Below are 27315 nucleotides of genomic sequence, written 5' to 3' on the forward strand. Positions count from 1 at the left end.
ATCGCTAAGTGTGAAGGTACCCTGTAAGATAAATTAACTGTGGTTTATCAGATCTTTGGGAAGCAGAGTTCAGTTTCCCTAGCCACATCCAGGTCGGATTACTGCCACACCTGTTCTCAATAAAAACAAAAATCACTTAAATAGGACCTGCCTGACAAAGTGAAGTAGACCAAAAGATTCTCAAAAGTCACACATCATGCCATGATCGAAAGAAATTCAGGAACAAATGAGAAACAAGTATTAGTCTGGAAAAGGTTATAAAGCCATTTTTAAAGGTTTGGGACTCCATCGAGCCACAGTAAGAGCCATTATTCACAAATATCGAAAACATGGAACAGTTGTGAATATTTGAATTTGTTTCTTAAATTGAAAAATTTAAGTGTGACAAACATGCAAATGAATAATAAATCAGGAAGGGGGCAAATACTTTTTCACATCATTGTACCTAAAGGGTAAAAACAAAACACATTAAACCGATCTGCAATCAAAATGCCCTGCAAAAAGAACACATATAATCTGAAACATACTAACAATGATATACAGTATATACAGTTTCTTGCTTGCTTATTGACATCAAGGATGGTTTTAAAAGTATCACATTTCTTTATAGGTGAAAAACTTAATCATTTGGAAAGCAGGGAAATCTGAGATTCAGACCTCTGACACACTCACGTGAAAATAATGCACGTGCCGCGAGACACGTATTTACCCTGTGTGTTGCATGTAGGTAAGTACGTGTCTCTGGTACGTGCGGGCCACGTGTGTTCTCCGTGTGCTATCCGCGATAACACATGGAGAACCGGTAATTTGCATACTCACGTGGTCCGCGCTGCTGTCCGTGGTGCTGATCTTCGGTCTTCAGCCCTCCTGTCTCCCCGCTGCTGCTGCTGCCGGCCGCAGTGAAGTGAATGTTAAATGAGTATAATGAGCGGCGGTCGGCAGCAAGTGACAGCAGCGGCAGAGACAGGAGGGCTGGAGAAGGTGAGTAACGATTTTTTTTTTTAACTCTGACATGTGTGTTTTCTCTGGCGCGTGTCACACGGGACCGCATCCAAACTACATCTGTGTGGTACGGGTGCGGGCCGTGTGACACCCGTGATGCTGGAGCAACACGGACATGTCAGCATTTTTAACACTCGGAGACACGTAAGTACGGAATGGACACACGTTCCGTTCCAAAATATTTACGTGTCTCCTAACCATAGGGATTACCTTGGTCCCCATGTGCACGTGTCTCGGGTCCGTGTAAAAAATGACACACACGGACCGGCGGCACGTGAGTGTGTGGGAGGCCTCAGACAGAATATCACTAGACAAATCCCAAACTGGAGACACTAGTATTTATGGTTCCTGTTATGATATCATGTCATGTCTGCACGTTTCCTCCTTTTCTTCCGTGGGACAATATAAATGAACAAGGATTAGAGGCATATACAAAATCTACGGAAAATAAGCATTCCATCCTTTATTTCCAAGAACAGAAAACCTTGTTACACATAAAGCAATTGGAAAGAGAATCCCTCGCAAACAACCTAACTTTAAGTGAGAGTTTTTCTACAGTTAACCCTTTCTTTTCTCGTATACAATCGAGGCCGGCAGCCCATAGAACAGTTCCAGGAACTTGTAGAAAAAGAATTAATACATCTTATTAAAACATTGAATGATAAAAACAGCAAACAAAATAATCTAACTGTTGGAGAACAAAGAGGTCAATAAGCCGGCGAGAAATGTAGCCATGAAATGCAAGTTCCTCAACACAGATTATGTTGCTATTGTTAATATGGTGGAAATCATGTGAATATGCACATAAATGCACTCGCTTCATGTGAATCACTAACATTTACCATGCGTGATTTTATTAATGGTAATAGCACTCATATTGTATATCTTATAAAGTGCACTATTTATACTGATTAGTATGTAGAGTGTATGACAGCACCCCTTAGGCTAAGGACACATGGTGAGTAAAACGGAGCAAGTGGAATGCGATAAAAAATTGCATTCCACTCGGACCAATGTTACTCTATGGAGCCGCTCCCATAAGCGATTTTTCTCGAGGTCCGATTAGTAGTATGCTGCGGGTGGAATCTGATTTGTTTTCTCTCACACCCATACAAGTCTATAGGTGCGAGAGAAACATCGCATTGCACTGACATTACAGCGGAGTGCACTACGATAATTGCATCTGCTGACAATGGAGGAGATAGGGAGATTAGTCCCTCCCTCTCCTCCGCAGTGCTCACCTTGTCCTCCGCAGCTGTGCTGCGATCGCAGGATCACAGTTGCATGACACTCGGCTTACACTCCAGCAGAGTGGGAGCCAAGTGTCATGCGATGCACTCGCACTAGTGCTCGTGTGGCCCCAGCCTTAAGGTATTTGTCAGACGCACTTAACCCTTTGGCTGTTTCTTCATCTGCAGTATCCAAACACTTATCTTTAGTACATAAAGGAGATTTAACTGGGTTTAAATTTATGGGTAATGAAAGTATACAGACGATTGAGAGGAGGTGACCATAGACATAAACTATTGATAGGGAATTGAAATGCACTTTGGAAACTTACATACCTTTCGCCCTGATCACTAGACAAGATCTTATGTTACATTACTGATGGATATATGGTATTATATATATATATATATATATATATATATATATATATATATATATATATCGTTAGTATGTTTTGGATCATTTGTTATTTTTGCAATGCATTTTGATTGATGTAATGTATTTTATTTTGATATTAGTTTCTTTAAAGATTATGGTTAGTTTCTTCCCAGCTTTACCTGCAAAAAAATTAGGAATGCCCTGTGATAAGTAGACAAGGGTATTTAAAAGCTGGGTTTTCAGTCTTTAGTCCATGCCATTATTAAACTGCACCAATCACCTGGATTTTTGCATATAACCTAAATCCAGTGCTATACTGGCACTATCAGGCTGATTCTATACATACAGTGCTGTACTGGCACTATCTGGCTGATTCTATACATACAGTGCTATACTGGCACTATCTGGCTGATTCTATACATACAGTGCTATACTGGCACTATCTGGCTGATTCTATACATACAGTGCTATACTGGCACTATCAGGCTGATTCTATACATACAGTGCTATACTGGCCCTATCAGGCTGATTCTATACATACAGTGCTATACTGGCACTATCTGGCTGATTCTATACATACAGTGCTATACTGGCACTATCAGGCTGATTCTATACATACAGTGCTATACTGGCACTATCTGGCTGATTCTATACATACAGTGCTATACTGGCACTATCAGGCTGATTCTATACATACAGTGCTATACTGGCACTATCTGGCTGATTCTATACATACAGTGCTATACTGGCACTATCAGGCTGATTCTATACATACAGTGCTATACTGGCACTATCAGGCTGATTCTATACATACAGTGCTATACTGGCACTATCAGGCTGATTCTATACATACCTGCAGTGGTCAACTCGGATGTTTAGGTTTTGAAATCCAAAAAAGTAAAGTTTAAAAAATGAGCTCCTTGTTGAGTGACAGCAGCTGAGGATCAGATCATATAGTCATAGTTATCCCCTCCCCCTGTTAGAATTGGCATAAGCATTATACAAACGATTCACTGTATCCTGCAGGACCTGTGTGAGGTCATACCCATGTGACCAGGAGGGGCGGGGCCTCAGCCACCAAAGCTGGATACCAGGTCACATGGGTATGACCTCACACAGGTCCTGCAAGAGACAAAGTGAATCATTTGTATAATGCTTATGCTAATTCTAACAGGGGGAGGGGATAACTATGAATATATTATCTGCTCCAGTGCATCTGTCACTCAACAAGCAGCTAATGTTATAAACTTTATTTTTTTGGATTTCAAAACCTAAACATCTGAGCTGACCACTACAGGTATGTATAGAATCAGCCTGATAGTGCCATTATAGCACTGTATGTATAGAATCAGCCTGATAGTGCCAGGATAGCACTGGATTTAGGTTATATACACAAATCCTGGTGATTGGTTCCCTTTAAGGCTTGTTAGCTGAAACAGGTAGGCCTGACTTGATACCTATTTTACTTGCATATTGGTATATTCCATCTGGAACTCCTGGAAATTTTAAATGAATGAATAAAAGTTACATATTATATATACTTAACTGGGACATCTTTCTCCACACTGGATCCTCCATGCCTTGTTTGTCTAATTTATAATATACAGTACTTGCATTAAAAAATTCCCTATCCTTCCCTAACTACACTATCTAACTGCTATAGTATTTTGTTCCCTACTTCCTGTGTGATGACTCTTTGTTTGAAAATCCCAGTGCATGTCAGGATACTCAAACAAAGCATCATTATGGGGCAAAGGCTGTCACAGCCCCTGACCCCTTTCCTGAATTGAATCATCATCAATGATGCTTATTTCAAGGGCTGGGCTTGTTTTTGTTCTGTCCCTGCCCACTGTGCACTGTGACACCGTGCTCTGTGTTGCCAGCTTACATCATCAGTAATAAGCTGGCCACGCAGAGCAGAGGGTACCTACTGTGCAAAGACCAGCGCCACCCCCACAAGTGAGATCACTGATGGCACTTTGTTTCAGGGAGAGGCAGAGCATAGAGCAGTGACTGCAAGTTGTACCCCTGATGACGCTTCATTTGAGTATCCCAGCATGCACTGGGGATTCTCAAACAAAGCGTAATCACAGAGGTGTTTGTTGTGTAATCTGAGAGCAGCATGAAGTAGGAGCTGAGACCCTCATACCAATAATGTGTCACTTATTGGTTTACATGCTGGCATTTTGATGCAATCACTATCTTCACTGGTGCAAATTTATCAGAGCTCTGAATACTAAGCCTTGTATATCCCCTCCAGCAACACTGATGTGTAGACTGTATATGGACAGAAAGCTGCTAATCAGTGGTGGAGGCAGGGTTACACAGAGCAATTGACTAGGAGGCAAGACACACCTAGTCCTGTAGTGATAATCTCCTGCTGATAAAAAAAACTAATTTTATTTACACAACACAGTCTATTGACACATCCCTGTAAAAAAAGGTCTCAGTACCTAAAATGCTGCTCTCGGATTACACAGAATAAACTGCTGTAATTCTTTTTTTGAACATTGATTATTTGATCAATGTAGTTAAAGACAGATTTTTATTGTGCTATTGACTTTTTTATTACTAAAGAACAGTCACTTAACTCATTTCAGTAAGTTTTATATTCTTTTTAAATAATTTGATGCATTCCTTTTTTTATATTCATTGTAACAAGTTGTTTGATTTATCTTAAAAGGGAGGTAAAATTCCCATCCGGTGGACAGCACCAGAAGCCATTGCTTACCGAAAGTTCACATCAGCAAGTGATGTGTGGAGTTACGGCATCGTCATGTGGGAAGTCATCTCATATGGAGAGAGGCCATACTGGGAAATGTCTAATCAAGATGTGAGTTACTTAGGATCCTTATATTACAAAAAAAATATCATGTTTGGACTTGTAAATTATTTAAATATGTTTCCAGGATTTTTCAAAAGTTGCAATAGTGTTGTGAATGATTAAATATAAAGAAGAACCATTTCTTATGCCGGCATCACACGGTAGGATATATCGGGCGATATGTCGCCGGGGTCACGTCGTTAGTGATGCACATCCGGCATCGTTAGAGATGTCGTACCGTGTGACACCTCTGAACGACTGTGAACGAGCAAAAATACTAACCTTATTGTTGCTCATTGACATGTCGTTCATTTCCATAATATCGGTCCTCCTTCTGTGCTCCAGTTGTTCATCATTCCCGAGGCAGCACACATCCCTCCATGTTACACCCTGGGAACGATGAACACAGCTTACCTGCGTCCTGCTGGCAATGCGGAAGGAAGGAGGTGGGCGGGATGTTACGTCCCGCTCATCTCCGCCCCTCCGCTTCTATTGGCCGGCCGCTGTGTGACGTCGCTGTGACGCCAAACGTCCCTCATCCTTCAGGAAGAGGATGTTCGCTGCCCACAGCGACGTCGTCTGGGAGGTAAGTACGTGTGACAGAAAGTTAACGTGTTTGTGCGCCACGGGCAACTAATTGCGCATGATGTACAAACGACGGGGGCGGGTACGATCGCTTGTGCGATCGCACAATAGATCGTACCGTGTGACACTGGCTTTAGTCTTTAAATCCCTTGTTGCACAAGTATTGGCACTCTGGTGGTTCCCCAGGACTCCACTGATTATGTCCTGTCCAATAATCAAGCGATTGTCAAGGCCAGTTATGCGCTGCAGTGATCAAGTGATTGATGGATGGATCATCATTATTATTGAACTGGAAGGGACCACCAGAGTGCACCAAAGTGGTGGTAAATTCAAAATGCAGGTAAACAATTATTTGTTTTATTTTATAGAATTTGAAATCTCAATTTTTTTTACACCCCTCTATCACAAGGTGCGAGATATTTAAATGAACACTATTAAAATATGAATAAAAAGTAACACTATGTTGAATTCCCCCAAAAATTCAAAGATCAAGATGTTCCTTCAATATTTTATGCTAGAAAATTATAGAATGGAATTCCTTCACCTGACCAAGCGGATTTCCCCTTTTTATTTCTTAGCCAAATAATGATGTGTCCCTGGGAATAAACAGTTTAAATGGGCTGTCCCATCAAGATCTCCAAAATCAGTTCTCATAGGCAGTCATGGTCAGTTGAGATGGGCCATAAATGAAATGAATGGACAACCTCGTAATGCATAAATGGGCTGGCTTCACCAGAGTGAACCCATGTATCATGTCTGCTGTGACTCCAAGTTAGGGACCTTAGTGTAAAGATTCTCTCTATGAAATCCATATTCTTCAATAGGGCAACTGGAAAGACAATTCCTGTATATGTATAGCTTTTCAATGAGGTTATCAAGAGACGCATCCTTACCAATCAGGCAGTCTACAATTAGATAAAACCTTAAGCTCAAGGCCAAATTGGACTTTATGTGCAAAAATAAAGGCACCATGGAGGCTTAGCAGTAATCTCATCATACTTTAATTTACCTTACGGCCATAATAAGGTTGTCCAATAGGCAAACATTGTCCGATCAATGGTCAAAACTCAGTATTTGTCGAGTTAAAACTATTTTCTTTATCCTTTAAAGTTGATCGGACAATTTTTTTTATTAGTAAAGTCCTGGAGTGATTTGGGAAAACCTCCTTCCATTGTGGATATAGGCACTGGTCCAGAGATTAAGTCCTTGTAATTTTACATGTAAATACATAATACTACAGAATGATGCTGGTTAATTAAATTCAACCATTATTTTCATTGATTGTCTTAATAATTCACTATTTCATTTGTTCTTAGCCTACATGTTGAGGACACTGATTCAGAGCAAAATAGAAATTAAAAATGTTTGCTCTTAACTGACAATCACTATATTTTGTACAATATGTTATGAACATACCTATATCAAACATGGGTAATGAAAGAAATAAGCCTTCAACACTGCAGCCACACTCTAATAGCTTCTGTACAGACCACAAAATCCCTAGCCACACAACTAAAAACCACAGCTTGGACCTGGCTCCCTAAAAGGCCATCAAGCTGTTTCTCATTCCACTTCAGGAACTAGAGGGGGTTAGCTATGCACAACTAACTGAAACAGGAAAGTGTTCAGAGGGTAATGGGGCTTCAAGGTGAGGAAACATAAAGCACATGCATAAGGGGGAAAAAGGAGTATAATAAGTGAAAGCAATAGAAACCTCCCACCAACCTTATATGAAAAATGAGGAAAGGTGTTGGGAAGGTAAATTAGAAAAAACACAGAAAAGTAAAACAACTGGTATTTGTCTGGAAGATAATATCACTGAGTTGTAGGGCTGGAACTCCATAGCAGAATCCACCTAAAACTATAACCAGCAAAGAAGGTTGGTGCAAATTGAGCAAAAAAAGCCCCACCTAAGCTGTGATAGGACAGAGACAAATTAGGAAAGTAAAAAACACCTGACTAGCAGCAGAGAAACTGCCTATGCATGTAAAGGTCACTGGATCGAGACCGGAAACCGAAGCATACACAAATGTACAGCTGCACTCTGAAAAGCTAAAATATGTAAACATGAAACATAGGAATTTTAGCACTGCATTACTGCTATTGGAAAAAAATAGATACTTGGTTTACAAATTGGCCAATTTGTGTGAGCCCGACAGCCAACAACATGGGCAGGTAGGATCCAGCTAAATGAAAATGCTCTAGCTAAAGGGCTGAGTGCTCAGTCAGAAAGGAATGGAATCTATATATATAATTGCCTTATTCTGTCTGTCTGTCTGTCTGTCTGTCTGTCTGTCTGTCATGCTCCAAAATTGTGTCACGGTGACAGTGTCCTTACGGTGACACAAAGCTGATTGGCCGCTGGGCTCGCCATGGCCCCGCCCCCCCACACGGATTGGTTGCTCGCCCAGGCTGCGCCCCCACACGGATTGGCCAGCCGCTCGCCCAGGCTCCGCCCCCCCACAGATTGGCCTCTCGCCCCGGCACCCTGCAGGGATTGGCAACTCGGCCACGCCACACCCCGCCCCCCTCACGCAATGCACGCTAGCTCTGGCCCCGCCCCCCACACGCAGTCCCCGAACTGACACGGACGGAGAAACGACTCCCGGGTGAGTACTGTACCCGACCCCCCCGACCCCCCCCCACCCACGGGAGCCCACATCAGCGTACGCCGCCAGCCCAGCCGACACTTACCCTCGCATTGCTGGCCTTGCCGTATGCTGGTGTGGGCTCCCGTGCGAGCGGGGGACGAGATACGCTGGTAACCATGGTTGCATAGTTACCAGCGCATCAAGGTCCTGCTTCGGCCGGACATCTACACGCACACACATAACAGCACACACACACACACACACATACACACACATCAGATCACACTCACTCTCACACACACCTCACACACACATTACATCGCATCTACACACTCACAGCATCCGCCGATATCACTTGCTTCTCGGCCTCGATACTGTGCTGTTGTGACCTTCCAGGACCTGACGGAGAATCACATGGCCAGAAGCATGTGGTATCTCCGGATGTTGTGACTGTGAGCGCGTATGTGCGATATTGTCAGTGTCTGTGTGTGTGAGTGTATGCGATCGGGTGTGTGTGAGTGTATGCGATCGGGTGTGTGTGAGTGTATGCGATCGGGTGTGTGTGAGTGTATGCGATCGGGTGTGTGTGAGTGTATGCGATCGGGTGTGTGTGAGTGTATGCGATCGGGTGTGTGAGTGTCGGCAGAGGAGCACGGCGTGCTGGAGGAGGCTGGGAGCAGAGAGGCTGATCTTGGGGAAGGCTGGGAGAGGGAGGCTGATGCTGGGAAAGACTGGGAAGGGAAGGCTGATGCTGGGGAAGGCTGATGCTGAGGGAGGCTGGGAGGGGAAGACGGAGGCTGGGAGGACAGAGGCTGATCGTGGGGAAGGCTGGGAGGGGGAGGCTGATGCTGGGGGAGTCTGGAAGGAGAGAGAGGCTGATGCTGAGAGAGGCTGGGAGGGAGAGACTGATGCTGGAGGAGGCTGGGAGGGAGAGGCTGATGCTGGGGGAGGCTGATGCTGGGGGAGCCTGGAAGGAGAGAGGCTGATGCTGGGGGAGGCTGGAAGGAGAGAGGCTGATGCTGAGAGAGGCTGGGAGGGGGAGGCTGATGCTGGAGGAGGCTGGGACGAGGGACGCTGGGAGGAGAGAGGCTGATGCTGGGGGAAGCTGATGCTGGGGGAGGCTGGAAAGAGAGAGGCTGATGCTAGGGGAGGCTGATGCTGGGGGAGGCTGGGAGGAAAGAGGCTAGGAGGAGAGAGGCTGATGCTGGGGGAGGCTAGAAGGAGAAAGGCTGATGCAGGGGCAGGCTGATGCTGGGGGAGGCTGGGAGGGGGAGGCTGATGCTGGGGGAGGCTTGGAGCATGATGGGGAGTGCGCAGCATTGGGGATGGAGCACGTTTGGGAGTGCGCAGCATGGGGGATGGAGCACGTTTGGGAGTGCGCAGCATGGGGGATGGAGCATGAAAGGGAGTGCGCAGCATGGCGGATGGAGCACGTTTGGGAGTGCGCAGCATGGCGGATGGAGCACTTTTGGGAGTGCGCAGCATGGGGGATGGAGCACGATCGGGAGTGCGCTGCATGGCGGATGGAGCACGTTTGGGAGTGCGCAGGATGGGAGATGGAGCACGATGGAAGGTGCGCAGCATAGGAGATGGAGCACGATGGGGAGTGCGCTGCATGGGGGATGGAGCACGATGGGAAGTGCACACCTCCCCCCAACACACACACGCGCGCGCACTGCACAACACACCACACACACACACTGGGAACCACAAACAACTTCCCTACACAGACACCCACACACAGACAACGCTGCACACACAAATATACGCACATACCGCACAACACACACATTGCACAAAACATACCTCCCCCCAAAACACACCACACACACACAAACCGTGCAACACACACACAACGCTACAGACACACAGCGCTCCACAAACAACGCAACACACAAACAACACCGCTCTCACCCCCCATCTCACCCAGACAACACCCAGAACATGTACAGCGCCCTACACAAACACTTGGTAACTACACACAACAACATATATATATATATATATATATATATATATATATATATATATATATATATATATATAACAAAAATCATACATGAACTACACAATACGTAAGTTCTAGAATACCCGATGCGTAGAATCGGGCCACCTTCTAGTACTAATATAAAAGACTGACCACCACATCCATGAAACCAAAGCATGACACTATAGATATAATACTATAAATGATTTATTATTACTTTTCCATAAAAAAGTGCTCCTATAAATAAAGGGAACCAACCAGCAGGATGTTCATATATAAAGTAAAGCCAGTGCTATACTGACACTAGGATGCTGAATGTAAGTATACCTTTTGTTCTGAGATTGGATGTTTTATTATAGAAATACGTGCAAGTAAAGTTACAGCAATGCACTGCTATTTAATTGACAGGTGCGAAGGAAGGAAATATATGGGCTGGCCTTGTTATTTATTCCCACCCCTGTCTGTCTGCCTGCACCGGAATTAACATCTATGACAGCAACAGAGAGAGCCCACTGCTCCTGGTGGACATGCGGCCACCGCTGCAGTATTCAGGTGGAGCATGCGAAAGAAGGACACATAAAATACAAAAATAACAGTTTAATCAAGTCAAGAAATAGACAGGCAGATAATTGACATGAGCAAATTTACAAAACATAATGGGCAAACATAGCAAGGGCAAATGGTTGCTTAACTGAAGACCTGTGACAGATGGTGGAGTAGCACAAGAGCTTGGAAGAACAGAAAGTATACAGATGACTGTAGAAGAAAGCAGGGTTGCAGAAGGCTGCTATCAGACTGGTAGAAGGTCACGCACCACTGAATACAGGTAAAAGAATTACCGGCAGATAGGTAGAAGAGTACTGATGAATGAAAACAGGTAGCAGGATACTGGTGACCACTGGCAGACAAGCAACAAGATGACTGGAGACCGCAGGCAGACAGGTAGCAGAGTTACTGACAAGTTGAGATGGGTAACAGAATGCTTGGAAGGCAGAAGGAGAAATACGGAAGTCTTACAACCTTGGAAGTCACACCAAAAAGAAGGTGGACATGATACTGAAGGTCCAAAGACCCAGTGCAGTTTGCAGACAGGACTCTGAAATTCAAACAGTAGCCAAGATGCATAGCAGTAAATTGTCAAACTCAGACCCTCAAACAAAGTTAAACAGGGTTAGATTCCATCAATCAATACCAGAGTCCAAGTGAGAGTCTTAGAAGTCCTTAAATAAGCCAAGGAAGTTCATCAAATTGGAATATGACAGGCTACTTGCAAAGCCTGATGTGGAGAGGAGCCCAAACCAGGGTCATGAGCGTAACAATGTTCATAACTCCATGCACGGAAAAGCACAATATATTAATATATAAAATACCATAACTCAAAAGAAAAACTCCATAAAAACCCTCCCCAAAAAATAAGATGTTAGAATTTCCATTTTTAAATCACCGCTCCTCCCTGAAAGAATGCAATAAACATTAATCTAAGCTTTGCATGTACCCTAAAATGATACCAAAGAAAACTAGAGCCATGCAAAAAGTATGGATCTGAGATGACCCGAGCCAATTTTTTTTTTACAAAATTCAAATATTTTTTTACCACTTAAAATAATAAAATATTGGTATTGCCATATTCATCTGGACGTGAAGCATCATGATTGTAAGTTATTTTTACTGCACCCCAAAAGCATGGAAGAATTATTATTATAGTATATAATACTCATTATACTAAACAATACAAAGAACAGAGCGCCCCTCCTTTATATGTGTCTAAAGGAGGGACACACTTTCTCTCAATATCTATTTGTATTACGGATTTTAAGTCTATTTGTCCACTTCAGAGGTTTACATCTTTTCAGGAAACTTAACATAAAAGAAAATAATCACATCAACTGAAATAGTCCACGTTAGAGAAATGAATGATACTGTCATAATGGTAATGCATTTTAATGTTTCCTAATAGGTAATTAAAGCAATAGATGAGGGGTACCGCCTGCCTCCCCCCATGGACTGCCCTGTGGTTTTACATCAGCTTATGCTGGATTGTTGGCAGAAGTGTAGAAGTGACCGACCCAAATTTGGTCAAATTGTTAACATCCTCGATAAATTCATACGTACGCCGAGCACCTTGAATGAACTCGCCAACAGCTCTACATGGTAAGAATTGAGAATGTATTTTTCAATAATGCCTCGTCATTAATTATAGTACCGGTTTTGGTTCTAAGCCACATTAGAACCAAATTCATGGGACGCCCATAATCCGGTATGTTCTATTGAAGTGTTAGGGTTTGAGCATACAGAGTTTTTTTTTAAGAAATGTTTGTCAGTGGGTCTCCTTAAAAAAAATGTTGAAAAATCCTTTCAAAAACATTTGAAAGGTTAGTTCTATTCATTTATCGTTTAAAGGCACCTTGCTGTTCATAGGTTCGGTGTGTTGTGTGTTTATTTTTTCTGCTTCAGGTTTTGAAAAAACACCTGGGGGGAAAAAAGAAGGTATATGCTTTGGTGAAGCTGATCCTAGTGGAATTTGCTCCATTCTGGGCCCAGTCGAAAAATGGTGAAAAAATGCTTTTGTTATAAAATGTCTGGAAAAATGCTTCAAAAACTACTTCAGGAAATCTAAATCTCCTCCAAAAACTCCCAATAGAGGAGCAATGCCTGCAGCAGTTTGCACTAGAAAGTTCTACAAAAAAATCTCTGAGTGTACATACAATGACATGTATTTGGGATCCCCTGGTCAAAATTACTATTATTGTGATCAGTTAAGCAAGTTGAAGATGAAATTATATCTAAAAGGCATAAAGTTAAAGTTGACACACTTTCTTTGTATTTTATCCCCCCACCCAAAAAAATATATATTTTCATCTTGTACATTTGAAAAATTACAAAAAGGAAATGGGCCGATGCAATAGTTTGGGTACCCTTGGAGATTTCTGTGCCCAGATAACTTTGGCCAAGGTTTCAGACCTTAATTAGCCTGTCAGGGTTATGACTTGTTCACCATCATTGTTAGGAAAGGGCAGGTGATGGGAAATTTCACAGTTTAGAAAAACTCTGCCTCCTCTAACCTTGTGCCAAACAACAACGGCCATTGATTCTTCTAAGCTGCTGCCTAGCAGTCTGGAAATGGAAATAGTTGAGGCCGACAAAGTAGGTGAAGACTTTAAGCATATAGCAAAGCATTTTCAAGTTGCTCTTTTTCCTAAGTTTAAAATGTAATTAAGAAATGGCAATTAACAGGAACAGTGGATTTCAAGATAAGGTCTGGAAAGCCATGCAAAATTTCTGTGTGAGCTGCTTGTAGGATTGATAGGCAAATCAGAAACCCTGCATGACTGCAAAAGACCTTCAGAAAGGTTTAGCAAACTCTGGAGTTGTGGTACAATGTTCTACTGTTCTTATACACCTTTACAAATATGGCCTTCATGGAAGAGTCATCAGAAGAAAATCTCCCCTGCATCCTCAACATAAAATTCAGTGTCAGCAGTATGCAAAAGAACATGTAAACAAGCCTCATGCATTTTGAAACCAAATTCTGTGGACGTTAAGATAGAACTCTTAGCCACAATGATCAAAGGTATGTGTGGAGAGAAAAAAGCACAGAATTTCAGGAAGAGAGCATTTCACCAACCTAGAAACATGGGGGTTGATCAATCATGCTTTTAGGTTGTGTTGCATCCAATGGCACGGGGAACATTTCATGGGTAGAAGGAAGAATAGATTCAATGAAATTTCAACAAATTCTTGCTGCAAACATAGCACTATCTGTAACTGAGCTGAAGTAGAAAGGAGGAAGGCTTCTACAAATGGATAATGATCCTAAACACACATAAAAATCCTCAATAGACTACTTCAAAAGGCGCAAGCTGAAGGTTTTACAATGGCCCTTAGGGGTACTTTGCATACTGCGACATCGCAAGGCGATGCTGCGATGCCGAGCGCGATAGTCCCCTCCCCCGTCGCAGCTGCAATATCCTTGTGATAGCTGCCATAGCGAACATTATCGCTACGGCAGCTTCACATGGACTCACCTGACCTGGGACGTCGCTCGGGCCGGCGACCCACCTCCTTATTAAGGGGGCAGGTCGTACGGCGTCACTGCGACGTCACACGGCAGGCGGCCAATAGGAGCGGAGGGGCGGAGATGAGCGAGATGTAAACATCCCGCCCACCTTCTCCCTTCCGCATATCCTACGGAAGCCGCGGTGACGCCGGTAGGAGATGTTCCTCGCTCCTGCGGCTTCACACACAGCGATGTGTGCTGCCTCAGGAACGAGGAACAACATCGGACCGTCGCGTCAGCATAATTATGGATTACGCCGACGCTGCACCGATGATACGATTACGACGCTTTTGCGCTCGTTAATCGTATCATCGAACCTTTACACACTACGATGTCGCATGCGATGACGGAAGTACGTCATTTTCAATTTGACCCCACCGACATCGCACCTGCCCGCCTTAGTCCTCTGATCAGAACATCATTTAAAATCTGTGGCTAGATCTCAAAAGAGCAGAGCATGCAAGACGAGCCAGGAATCTCACAGAACTGGAAAACTTTTTCAAGGAAAAATAGATGAAAATCCCTCAAACAAAAAGTGTTTACAAGCTGTAATACTTGCCAAAGGGAGTGCTACCAGGTACTAACCATGCAGGGTGCACAAACTTTTGCATCTGCCCATTTTCCTTTTTTGTTCATTTTAAAATATAAAATAAGAAAATAGATATTTTTAATGCCTAACGTACAAAGATAATGTGTCAGCTTTAAGTTTTTCCTTTTTAGAGATCATTTCATTTTCAACTTGCTTAACTACTCACAATAACAGTAATTTTAACAAGGGGTGCCAAAACTTTTACATGCCACTTCACCCTTAAAGGAAACCAGAGTAAGTGTATGAGCACACAGATTTTTTTTACACAGTTTTCAGGGTGGAAACCGAGCAATACCTAAACCTTTTTAAGGAGTTTCTGCTCCAAAACCTCCTAAAATGAATTCTGTCTGGATAAACATTAACACTAGAAGTCCCAGAGAGGGATCATTTAACATTTCTACCTTTGGAACTCAGAGACCGGTCGAATGACCTGAAGGATTTCTTTTGTTTACACTCTCTTACAAGACCTTTGTTGAGGTGGATCAACACAATTGCCCCCGCAGATTCCTCAGGCAATGGCCACATTTACAAATGAAAGGATGCTAATTTGAGCCATCAGTGTCAGTTTGGACTAAAGGTACCGTCACACTAAGCGACGCTCCAGTGATCTCACCAGCAACCTGACCTGGCAGGGATCGCTGGAGCGTCGCTACACGGATTGCTGGTGAGCTGTCAAACAGTCAGATCTCACCAGTAACCAGTGACCAGTGACCAGCCCCCAGCCAGCAGCGGCGCGTGGAAGCGATGCTGCGCTTGGTAACTAAGGTAAATATTGGGTAACCAACCCGATATTTACCTTGGTTACCAGCGCACACCACTTAGCGCTGGCTCCCTGCACTCCTAGCCAGAGTACACATCGGGTTAATTACCCGATGTGTAGTCTGGCTATGTGTGCAGGGAGCCTGCACTGACAGCATGAGAGCGGCGGACGCTGGTAACAAAGGTAAATATCGGGTAACCAAGGAAAGGGCTTCTTGGTTACCCGATATTTACATTGGTTACCAGCGTCCGCAGAAGCCGGCTCCCTGCTCACTGCACATTCAGTTGTTGCTCTCTCGCTGTCACATACAGCGATGTGCGCTTCACAGCGGGAGAGCAAGAACTAAAAAATGGTCCAGGACATTCAGCAACAACCAACGACCTCACAGCAGGGGCCGGCTTGTTGCTGGATGTCACACACAGCAACATCGCTAGCAACATCGCTGTTGCGTCGCAAAAATCGTGCCTCAGCAGCGATGTTGCTTAGTGAGACGTGGCCTTAAGGGTCATTTGACCCTCTTTCGGGACTTCAGGGGGGAGCTCGAAATTTCTGGGACTTCTAGTGTTAAGAGCAGATAATCTATGTAATTACGGGAAGACTGTACAGAGGATAGATGCCTTAGTACAGTCTCTTTCCTTACGTCATTTTGCTCCACAAATGCCAAGATGAGTGGCATGAGATGACAAGAATTGGAATAAAACAGTGGAAAAAGTTATTTCTTCAATATAATTTTATAACCATCCTTCAATAAAAACCATACTGAGAAGTACAAAAAAAGAAACATAATATTCAGGAAGAGGCAAGTGTCTGAAACTTTTCATCAAGATGGAGGGTTGTGCTACATGTTGAAAGATTCTTTGTTACCTGTACAATTTACTGATTTTACAAAGTTACGGAGGGGGTGAGGATTTTCTATAAGACTCAGTAATTTTTGCTTGATTGGGGTGAATATTATCTTTCTTGTTTTAGCACTTCACAATAAGTTTCTTATTGGTGGATAGTTCTAAAATGAAACTGAAGAAAATCTTTTTCTTCTGTATGTTTTTCTGCTTTTTTATATAGTAACAGAGGATTTGGAGAGATTATAGTTTATACACATTGGTCCACTGAGAGTGCAGTGAGGGTCTAAACATATTGGATATACTTTTTAGCTTTGGGTAAAAAACATACTGGGGTATATTTATCAAGTTAAGTTTGTCAGAATTCTGCTCTAATTTGTGCCCCAAACTGCCTGTCATGACCTCCATCAAACTTAGGATGTGTTTTAGACACTTTTTATGAATTGACTGACGAGAGGACATGGCCTTGTGGAAAAAGTTGTGGCTTTTTGGAAAAGGTAGCTACCTAATGAGTGACACTATCTACTAAAAATGAGACAGAATTGTGGTGCACATTTTTGGCACAAAGCAAGCCAACTAACAAGTGGTTAAAAAAACAAAGAAAAAATGGAAACTAACCACATTGAATGTAGGGAATGGGTGCCGGATCCTCAGGCATGGTAACCACCAGAAAAGGCTCACACAAGGAATGGCAATTTCCAAAAGGAGCGGTAAATAAAATCCAAACACCTTTATTGTAGAATCATTAAAAACATCAAACCAATAAAAAAGGAATAAACATCAGGCACTCACCAGTTGCTGCTTGTGCAAGTTTTGTTGTTTTATTCGTGCAGGTTACAAGTGCATGGAGTGGAGAGGAGGGAGTGGACGCTACACACGTCCAAAGACGACGGCGGCCGTTTCGCACCTGTCTGGTGCTTCAGCTGGACCAGCTGAAGCACCAGACAGGTGCGAAACGGCCGCCGTCGTCTTTGGACGTGTGTAGCGTCCACTCCCTCCTCTCCACTCCATGCACTTGTAACCTGCACGAATAAAACAACAAAACTTGCACAAGCAGCAACTGGTGAGTGCCTGATGTTTATTCCTTTTTTATTGCTCTGATGTTCACATGTTTATTCACATCAATGGCACCGCAGAGCATGTGCACCTTTTTCGGCCCAGTATAGGATGTTCTGAAAGTTTTTTGGTGTTGGGGCAGTGCCCTGAACTTTTCTCCTTTTTCGCAAAAACATCAAACTGACTGTAGTATAGTTAAAACCTGATGCGTTTCTGGCATGTGAAAAGACGCCCTTACTGATAGGACTTAGCCTATGACTAAGGGTGTCTTTTTACAGAAACGCATCAGGTTTTTAACTATCCTGCAGTCAATTTGATGTTTTTAATGCTTCTACAATACAGGTTTTTGGATTTTATTCACTGCTCCTTTTGGAAGTTGCCTTCGCTTCTCTCTTTTTTGTAGCTAATAAGTGGTATAAATTTTAGCAAAGCTTTTTCCTTAGAATCCTGGCTTAAAAAGCTTAGAAAAGTCACAATGTTTTGGGGCAATTTGAGGCTGTACTAAAATTTTGTGACTTTTTTCTTTCTCATTCCATTTTTTCCCAGCTTTAAGTGCACGGAGCTGGGACAAGATGAGAGTGTGGCAACCCCCGCTTGCCACAAATCCTTCTCCAATCCCGACCAGCTTTCACGCTCTCTTGATTCATTAAGAAGAATGGGGCATCTGGCCAGAGCATGCCCCCTCACAAAGACTGGCATGAATACCACCTGTCATGGTGAAATAAAACTCTTTGACCAGACAGTCTTAATATTAAAAAGATTTATCAGCATGAACCACGATGATAAATATGAGACATTTAAAAATGGTCTAGGCTTAGGGGTACTTTGCACACTACGACACCGCAAGCCGATGGTAGCGATGCCGAGTGCGATAGTCCCCACCCCTGTCGCAGCTGCGATATCTTGTGGTAGCTGCCGTAGCGAACATTATTGCTACGGCAGCTTCACATGCACTTACTTGCCATGCGACGTCGCTCTGGCCGGCGAACTGCCACCTTCCTTAGGGGGCGGGTCGTGCGGTGTCACAGCGACGTCACACGGCAGGCGGCCAATAGAAGCAGGGGGCGGAGATGAGCGGGATGTAACCATCTCGCCCACCTCCTTCCTTCCCCAATGCAGCCGGGACGCAGGTAAGGTGATGTTCCTCGCTCCTGCGGCTTCACACACAGCGATGTGTGCTGCCGCAGGAACGAGGAACAACATCTTAACATCGGTCCTTCCGAAATTATGGAAATGACCGACGCTACACTGATGATACGATTTCGACGCTTTTGCGCTCATTAATCGTATCAAAAATGATTTACACACTACGATGTCGAAAGCGACGCCGGATGTGCGTCACTTTCGATTTGACCCCACCGACATTGCACCTGCGATGTCGTAGTGTGCAAAGTACCCCTAAGGCTTTGTTCACATGTCCAATTGTTGTTTTCTTTTGGATCCACTTTTGATCGCACAACTTTTTTGGCTCAAAATGTGCAGTAATCATCGGTTTGCAATATATCCATTAAACAAAAAAATTGGATCACTTTTGAGTTAGATTTTAATTATTTAACAAACAGATCGAGTTGCAATCACAAGACAACTCTCTCGTGCGGCTAAGAAACTACTGCAGAACTTGTTACGTTTGCACGGTCTAAAAATTAGCCATTGTTGATAAATTTACTTCACTTTGTTGGCATTTATTTATGTGACCAGACAGTGGTCGTGATCTAAATTGCAGCCTGTTGAGGGGTAAGGAGGGAGGACACATTACATTTACAGTATAGTTGTCAGAGTTGGGTCTTGTAATAAGCTCAGCACTTTAGGTGTCCATTATATGGTCAGAGCAGATTTTCGTAACGCCAAATTAACAATGAAGAATCCCATTAAATTACATCAAGTCGGAAATCTTAAAAAAATGAGAAGAAGGGAATTTTGTTTACTTACCGTAAATTCCTTTTCTTCTAGCTCCAATTGGGAGACCCAGACAATTGGGTGTATAGCTATGCCTCCGGAGGCCACACAAAGTATTACACTAAAAGTGTAAAGCCCCTCCCCTTCAGCCTATACACCCCCCGTACTGCTACGGGCTCATCAGTTTTGGTGCAAAAGCCAGAAGGAGGAAAAAATTATAAACTGGTTTAAAGTAAATTCAATCCGAAGGAATATCGGAGAACTGAAACCATTTAACATGAACAACATGTGTATACAAAAAACAGGGGCGGGTGCTGGGTCTCCCAATTGGAGCTAGAAGAAAAGGAATTTACGGTAAGTAAACAAAATTCCCTTCTTCTTTGTCGCTCCTAATTGGGAGACCCAGACAATTGGGACGTCCAAAAGCAGTCCCTGGGTGGGTAAATAATACCTCATAATAGAGCCGTAACGGCTCCGTCCTACAGGTGGGCAACTGCCGCCTGAAGGACTCGCCTACCTAGGCTGGCATCTGCCGAAGCATAGGTATGCATCTGATAGTGTTTCGTGAAAGTGTGCAGGCTCGACCAGGTAGCTGCCTGACACATCTGCTGAGCCGTAGCCTGGTGTCGCAAGGCCCAGGACGCTCCCACGGCCCTGGTAGAATGGGCCTTCAGTCCTGAGGGAACCGGAAGCCCCGAGGAACGGTAAGCTTCGAGAATTGGTTCCTTGATCCACCGAGCCAGGGTTGATTTGGAAGCTTGTGTCCCTTTACGCTGGCCAGCGACAAGGACAAAGAGAGCATCGGAGCGGCGCAGGGGCGCCGTACGAGAAATGTAGAGTCTGAGTGCTCTCACCAGATCTAACAAGTGCAAATCCTTTTCACATTGGTGAACTGGATGAGGACAAAACGAGGGTAAGGAGATGTCCTGATTGAGATGAAAAGTGGACAAGGCAAACGGCCAGGGAGAAAACGCCTGAGCAGAGCACCACGACAGGAATATTTTCCACGTCCTGTGGTAGATCTTGGCGGACGTTGGTTTCCTAGCCTGTCTCATAGTGGCAATGACCTCTTGAGATAATCCTGAAGACGCTAGGATCCAGGACTCAATGGCCACACAGTCAGGTTGAGGGCCGCAGAATTCAGATGGAAAAAACGGCCCTTGAGACAGCAAATCTGGTCGGTCTGGCAGTGCCCACGGTTGGCCGACCGTGAGATGCCACAGATCCGGGTACCACGACCTCCTCGGCCAGTCTGGAGCGACGAGGATGGCGCGGCGGCAGTCGGCCCTTATCTTGCGTAACACTCTGGGCAACAGAGCCAGAGGAAGAAACGCATAAGGAAGCTGAAACTGCGACCAATCCTGAACTAAGGCGTCTGCCGCCAGAGCTCTGTGATCTTGATCGAGCCATGAATGTTGGGACCTTGTTGTTGTGCCGTGACGCCATTAGGTCGACGTCCGGCATCCCCCAGCGGCAACAGATCTCCTGAAACACGTCCGGGTGAAGGGACCATTCCCCTGCGTCCATGCCCTGGCGACTGAGAAAGTCTGCTTCCCAGTTTTCTACGCCCGGGATGTGAACTGCGGATATGGTGGATGCTGTGGCTTCCACCCACAGGAGAATCCTCCGGACTTCCTGGAAGGCTTGCCGACTGCGTGTCCCACCTTGGTGGTTGATGTAAGCCACCGCTGTGGAGTTGTCCGACTGAATTCGGATCTGCTTGCCTTCCAGCCACTGCTGGAACGCTTTTAGGGCAAGATACACTGCCCTGATCTCCAGAACATTGATCTGAAGTGAGGACTCTTGATGAGTCCACGTACCCTGAGCCCTGTGGTGGAGAAAAACTGCTCCCCACCCTGACAGGCTCGCGTCCGTCGTGACCACCGCCCAGGATGGGGGTAGGAAGGATTTCCCTTTCGAGAATGAGGTGGGAAGAAGCCACCACCGAAGGGAAGCTTTGGTTGCTTGAGAGAGGGAGACGTTCCTGTCTAGGGACGTCGGCCTCCTGTCCCACTTGCGTAGGATGGCCCATTGAAGAGGACGCAGGTGAAACTGCGCGAAAGGGACTGCTTCCATTGCTGCCACCATCTTCCCCAGGAAGTGCATGAGGTGCCTCAAGGGGTGTGACCGACCTTGAAGGAGAGATTGTACCCCTGTGTGTAGTGAACGCTGTTTGTCCAGCGGAAGCTTCACTATCGCTGGAAGAGTATGAAACTCCATGCCAAGATATGTCAGTGATTGGACCGGTGTCAGATTTGACTTTGGAAAATTGATGATCCACCCGAAACTCTGGAGAATCTCCAGAGTAACGTTGAGGCTGTGTTGGCATGCCTCTTGAGAGGGTGCCTTGACCAGCAGATCGTCTAAGTAAGGTATCACTGAGTGACCCTGAGAGTGGAGGACCGCAACTACTGTAGCCATGACCTTGGTGAAAACCCTTGGGGCTGTCACCAGGCCGAACGGCAGTGCCGCGAACTGAAGGTGTTCGTCTCCTATGGCGAAGCGCAAGAAGCGCTGATGCTCTGGAGCAATTGGTACGTGGAGATAAGCATCCTTGATATCGATCGATGCTAGGAAATCTCCTTGGGACATTGAGGCGATGACGGAGCGGAGGGATTCCATCCGGAACCGCCTGGTCCTTACGTGTTTGTTGAGCAGTTTTAGGTCCAAAACAGGACGGAAGGACCCGTCCTTCTTTGGAACCACAAACAGGTTGGAGTAGAAACCGTGACCCTGTTGCTGAAGAGGAACCGGGACCACCACTCCTTCTGCCTTCAGAATGCCCACCGCCTGCAGAAGAGCCTCGGCTCGCTCGGGAGGCGGAGATGTTCTGAAGAATCGAGTCCGCGGTCGAGAGCTGAACTCTATCCTGTAACCGTGAGACAAAATGTCTCTCACCCAACGGTCTTTTACTTGTGGCAGCCAGGTGTCGCAAAAGCGGGAGAGCCTGCCACCGACCGAGGATGCGGTGTGAGGAGGCCGTAAGTCATGAGGAAGCCGCCTTGGTAGCGGCACCTCCGGCGGTCTTTTTAGGGCGTGATTTAGACCGCCATGCGTCGGCGTTCCTCTGATCCTTCTGAGGCCTTTTGGACGAGGAGAATTGTGACCTGCCCGCACCCCGAAAGGACCGAAACCTCGACTGTCCCCTCCTCTGTTGGGGTGTTTTTGGTTTGGCTTGGGGTAAGGATGTTTCCTTTCCCTTGGATTGTTTGATGATTTCATCCAATCTCTCACCAAACAAACGGTCGCCAGAAAATGGCAATCCAGTTAAGCACTTTTTGGAAGCCGAATCTGCCTTCCATTCCCGCAGCCACAAGGCCCTGCGTATTACCACCGAATTGGCGGCTGCAACCGCCGTACGGGTCGCAGAGTCCAGGACAGCATTAATAGCGTAGGACGCAAATGCCGACGTTTGAGAGGTTATGGACGCCACCTGCGGCGCAGACGTACGTGAGTGCGTCAATTTGCGCCTGACCAGCTGAGATAGCTTGGAGTGCCCATACGGCTGCGAATGCTGGAGCAAAAGACGCGCCGATAGCTTCATAGATGGATTTCAACCAGAGCTCCATCTGTCTGTCAGTGGCATCCTTGAGTGAAGCTCCATCTTCCACTGCAACTATGGATCTAGCCGCCAGTCTGGAGATTGGAGGATCCACCTTGGGACACTGAGTCCAGCCCTTGACCACGTCAGGGGGAAAAGGGTAACGTGTATCCTTAAGGCGCTTGGAAAAACGCTTATCTGGATAAGCTCGGTGTTTCTGGACTGCCTCTCTGAAGTCAGAGTGGTCCAGAAACATACTCTTTGTACGCTTGGGAAACCTGAAACGGAATTTCTCCTGCTGAGAAGCTGACTCCTCCACTGGAGGAGCTGAGGGAGAAATATTCAACATTTCATTGATGGACGCAATAAGATCACTCACTATGGCGTCCCCATCAGGAGTATCAAGGTTGAGAGCGGCTTCAGGATCAGAATCCTGATCAGCTACCTCCGCTTCATCATACAGAGAGTCCTCTCGCTGAGACCCTGAACATTGTGATGATGTCGAGGGAATTTCATAGCGAGCTCGCTTAGTCGGTCTGGGGCTGCGGTCCGTGTCAGAGACCTCACCCTGGGATCCATGAGACACCCCGGGAAGACATTGCTGTTCCAACCGTCCCTGTCACCTGGACAGTGTTAACAGGTGGTTCTCCCTGGGCCACCCCTAGCAGAGGCTCCGGCTGAGAAAGTGCCACAGGGGCCGAGCATTGCACACAATGAGGGTCAGTGGAACCTGCCGGCAGTATAGCCGTACATGCTGCACAGGCAGCATAGTAAGTCTGTGCCATGGCACCCTTGCTATTTGTGGACGACATGCTGTTGTCTCCTCTGAGCAATACAGGAGGGTAAATAGCCACAAATCAACAGTGCACCGTACAGTGTAAAGTATAGACTATAATCATATAAACTATAAATACACTTCTGCACTAGTGGGGCCAGCACCACAGGTGCTGCTTACCGCCTGCGCAAAGCGTTTGTGTGGGCACCAGAATTCCTGCCTGGGTCTCTTTGAGCTTGTCTCTCCTCTCCAGCGTTAGCAGAGCTGAGAGGAATGGCTGCCAGCGTCCTGGGGAGAGGAGGGAGCCGTGGGCGTGACCCAGAAAAGTGCGGGAACTGGTGCCCCACTGTGCAGAGTGAGGGGGGTGGAGTATGCAAAGCATGCTCCAGCCCTCAGTGCTGCCGACCTGTACAGCGTCCCGCCCTTCCCCTGACTGGCAGGGCTGGGGGCGGGAAAAGAATGAGACTAGGCCGCAGAAGCCGGGGACTATAGTTATAAGCGCGGCCGCCGTATAAGCGCGGTCGGCGCGGAAGTCCCCGGCGCACTAACAGTCCCAGCCGCGCCGCAGTGATAACCATGGCAGCGGCGGTCAGCGCGGCAGTCCCCCTACACAAATACACTCAGCGACGCTGAAGTGTATAGTGGCACAAATGCAGCCAGCGCTGCTGTCCCCGGTGCACTAGCACACCCAGCAATGCTGGAGTGTTGCTGTGCGCGATCCCCACGGGGACACAGAGTACCTCCAAGTAGCAGGGCCATGTCCCTGAACGATACTCGGCTCCTATCCAGCAGGGTCCTCAGGAGCTGTGGATGGAGCACGGTCTCCTGTGCCTGGAGACCGATGGGATCCCACTTCACCCAGAGCCCTAATTGAGGGATGGGGAAGGAAAGCAGCATGTGGGCTCCAGCCTCCGTAGCCGCAATGGATACCTCAACCTTAACAACACCGCCGACAAGAGTGGGGTGAGAAGGGAGCATGCTGGGGGCCCTGTTATGGGCCCTCTTTTCTTCCATCCGACATAGTCAGCAGCTGCTGCTGACTAAGCTGTGGAGCTATGCGTGGATGTCTGACCTCCTTCGCACAAAGCATAAAAACTGATGAGCCCGTAGCAGTACGGGGGGTGTATAGGCTGAAGGGGAGGGGCTTTACACTTTTAGTGTAATACTTTGTGTGGCCTCCGGAGGCATAGCTATACACCCAATTGTCTGGGTCTCCCAATTAGGAGCGACAAAGAAATGTAAATTACATTAAGTACATTAGAAAATCATAAAACTTTTCTCTATGCAACACATAAATGTTTTTAATGAAACCCAAATAGTTGTTTCATGTCAAGTCCTATAAACCCTATTGAAAGTAAGGTCTTGTTCATAGTTATTGGATTTCATAATGGATTCCGAATATAGTTTCCATAATCCATTTCACATACAACAGCAAGTGACCACGCAAGCTTTTATATGCATGGTAGAAAAACAATTATAGAGAACATTATAGAGAACAATATATCTGTATGCTGTACCTCACCACTTCATTCTGTTACTGTATTGTCCTACAACACAGATCTAAAAGGGCCAAATATGGCAATAAGGTTGGGTTCTCAAAGTTTTTATGTTAATCCCCCGTACGTGAAACTCACAGATTGATTGTTTTTTACAGGCAAGACCCAAATATGCCAGAAGCATTTACAGTAACTAGTGTAGAAGAATGGTTAGAGGCCATCAAGATGACTCAGTATATAGAGCATTTCACAATGGCGGGTTATGTCACCCTAGATTCTGTGCTTTACCTAAGCAACAGGTAAGGAATGTATTTATTTGATGTATTATTGCTTCTGTAATCTGCCCTCATGAATTCACATTATACATTTTTCACACTTTGCATTAGTATTTAAATAAAGATGGAAGTTACTAGAGAGGGCAGGACATGCAGCCTGTAGATAGGAAGGAAAACACATATTCCCTGCACGAGCTGTAGAAGGGGAAATCAGCACAGAAATGAAGCCGTGCGAATGCATGAGAGCTAGTGAAGGTAGCAGCACCCTGGACACAAAGACTGCAGATCCAGCATTGTAGACTGAACACTGAAAATTGTTTTAATTAATGGTGTCCACTAGAGAGGTATTTACACAAAGTAATCCTAATTGTTTATTATTGATGAAACATTATTAACATGTCCAAATTCATTCAATAAAAAAACAAATGTATTTTTAGACAGTACATTAGACTCAGTGCTTCTTCATAGCTGGTAAGTACAAGTTATATCTTCCACTAGGTTTTGGAGACATTACAGAAATTGTGGCAAAAAATGGACCACAACTATAACTGTCCCCAATTTATAGTCACTGTGTGAGTGGAGAGGGGGTCCTGATGCCAAACATTGTAGATTTATAAACACTGGGTGCCAAAGTGCTGTACATCTGCACCACAAAAGAGAAGAGGGGTAGGACCCAGGAGCAGAGATGAGAAACAATAGAAGGAGAAGAAGCAAGAGAGAAGGGATAGGACCTAGGAGCAGAGAGGAGAAGCAATAGGAGGAGGAGAAGCAAGAGAGAAGTGATAGGACCTAGGAGCAGAGAGGAGAAGCAATAGGAGGAGAAGCAAGAGAGAAGGGATAGGACCTAGGAGCAGAGAGGAGAAGCAATAGGAGGAGGAGAAGCAAGAGAGAAGGGATAGGACCTAGGAGCAGAGAGGAGAAGCAATTGAAGGAGGAGATGCAAGAGAGAAGGGATAGGACCTAGGAGCAGAGAGGAGGAGCAATAGGAAGGGTAGAGGCAAGAGAGGAGGTGTAGGACCTAGGAGCAGAAAGGAGAAGCAATAGGAGAGGAAAAGCAAGAGAAGAGTGGTAGAACCTAGGAGTGGAGAGGAGAAGCAATGGGAGGAGAAGCAAGAGAGGAGGGGTAGGACCCAGGAGAAGAGAGGAGGAGCAATAGGAGGAGAAGCAAGAGAGGAGGGGTAATACATATGCAAGAGTGTAACTATAATAGGTGCAGGCTCTGCAATTGAACACAGCCTTGGAGATTATGGAGCCCATAAGATGCCATTTCCCATATAAAAAAACTATTACTGCTAAAGCCCTACAATAGTTGGGGACCATGTGGGAGATTTTGCATTGAGGCCCACAATATTCAAGTAACGGCAGTGTACAGATGCATATTATCATGATTATTATTGTCGCAATGCTGGCACCTCACGTGGTTTTACTGAACTG

The 27315-nt window shown here is 45.4% G+C and overlaps 1 protein-coding gene across 3 annotated transcripts in view; it reads left to right on the forward strand.

Annotated features, from left to right (window-relative positions):
- The window catches only part of LOC142296918 (ephrin type-A receptor 3-like), a 448562-nt gene that overhangs the window by 415138 nt on the left and 6109 nt on the right, over positions 1-27315 (forward strand). For all 3 annotated transcript variants that reach the window (XM_075341041.1, XM_075341040.1, XM_075341042.1), the window contains 3 exons: positions 5294-5443; positions 12555-12748; positions 25765-25905. In XM_075341041.1, the coding sequence (XP_075197156.1) occupies positions 5294-5443; positions 12555-12748; positions 25765-25905 (485 nt within the window). The remainder of the gene's footprint in view (positions 1-5293; positions 5444-12554; positions 12749-25764; positions 25906-27315) is intronic.

Source organism: Anomaloglossus baeobatrachus, chromosome 3 (genome assembly GCF_048569485.1).
Source record: "Anomaloglossus baeobatrachus isolate aAnoBae1 chromosome 3, aAnoBae1.hap1, whole genome shotgun sequence".
NCBI lineage: Eukaryota > Metazoa > Chordata > Amphibia > Anura > Aromobatidae > Anomaloglossus > Anomaloglossus baeobatrachus.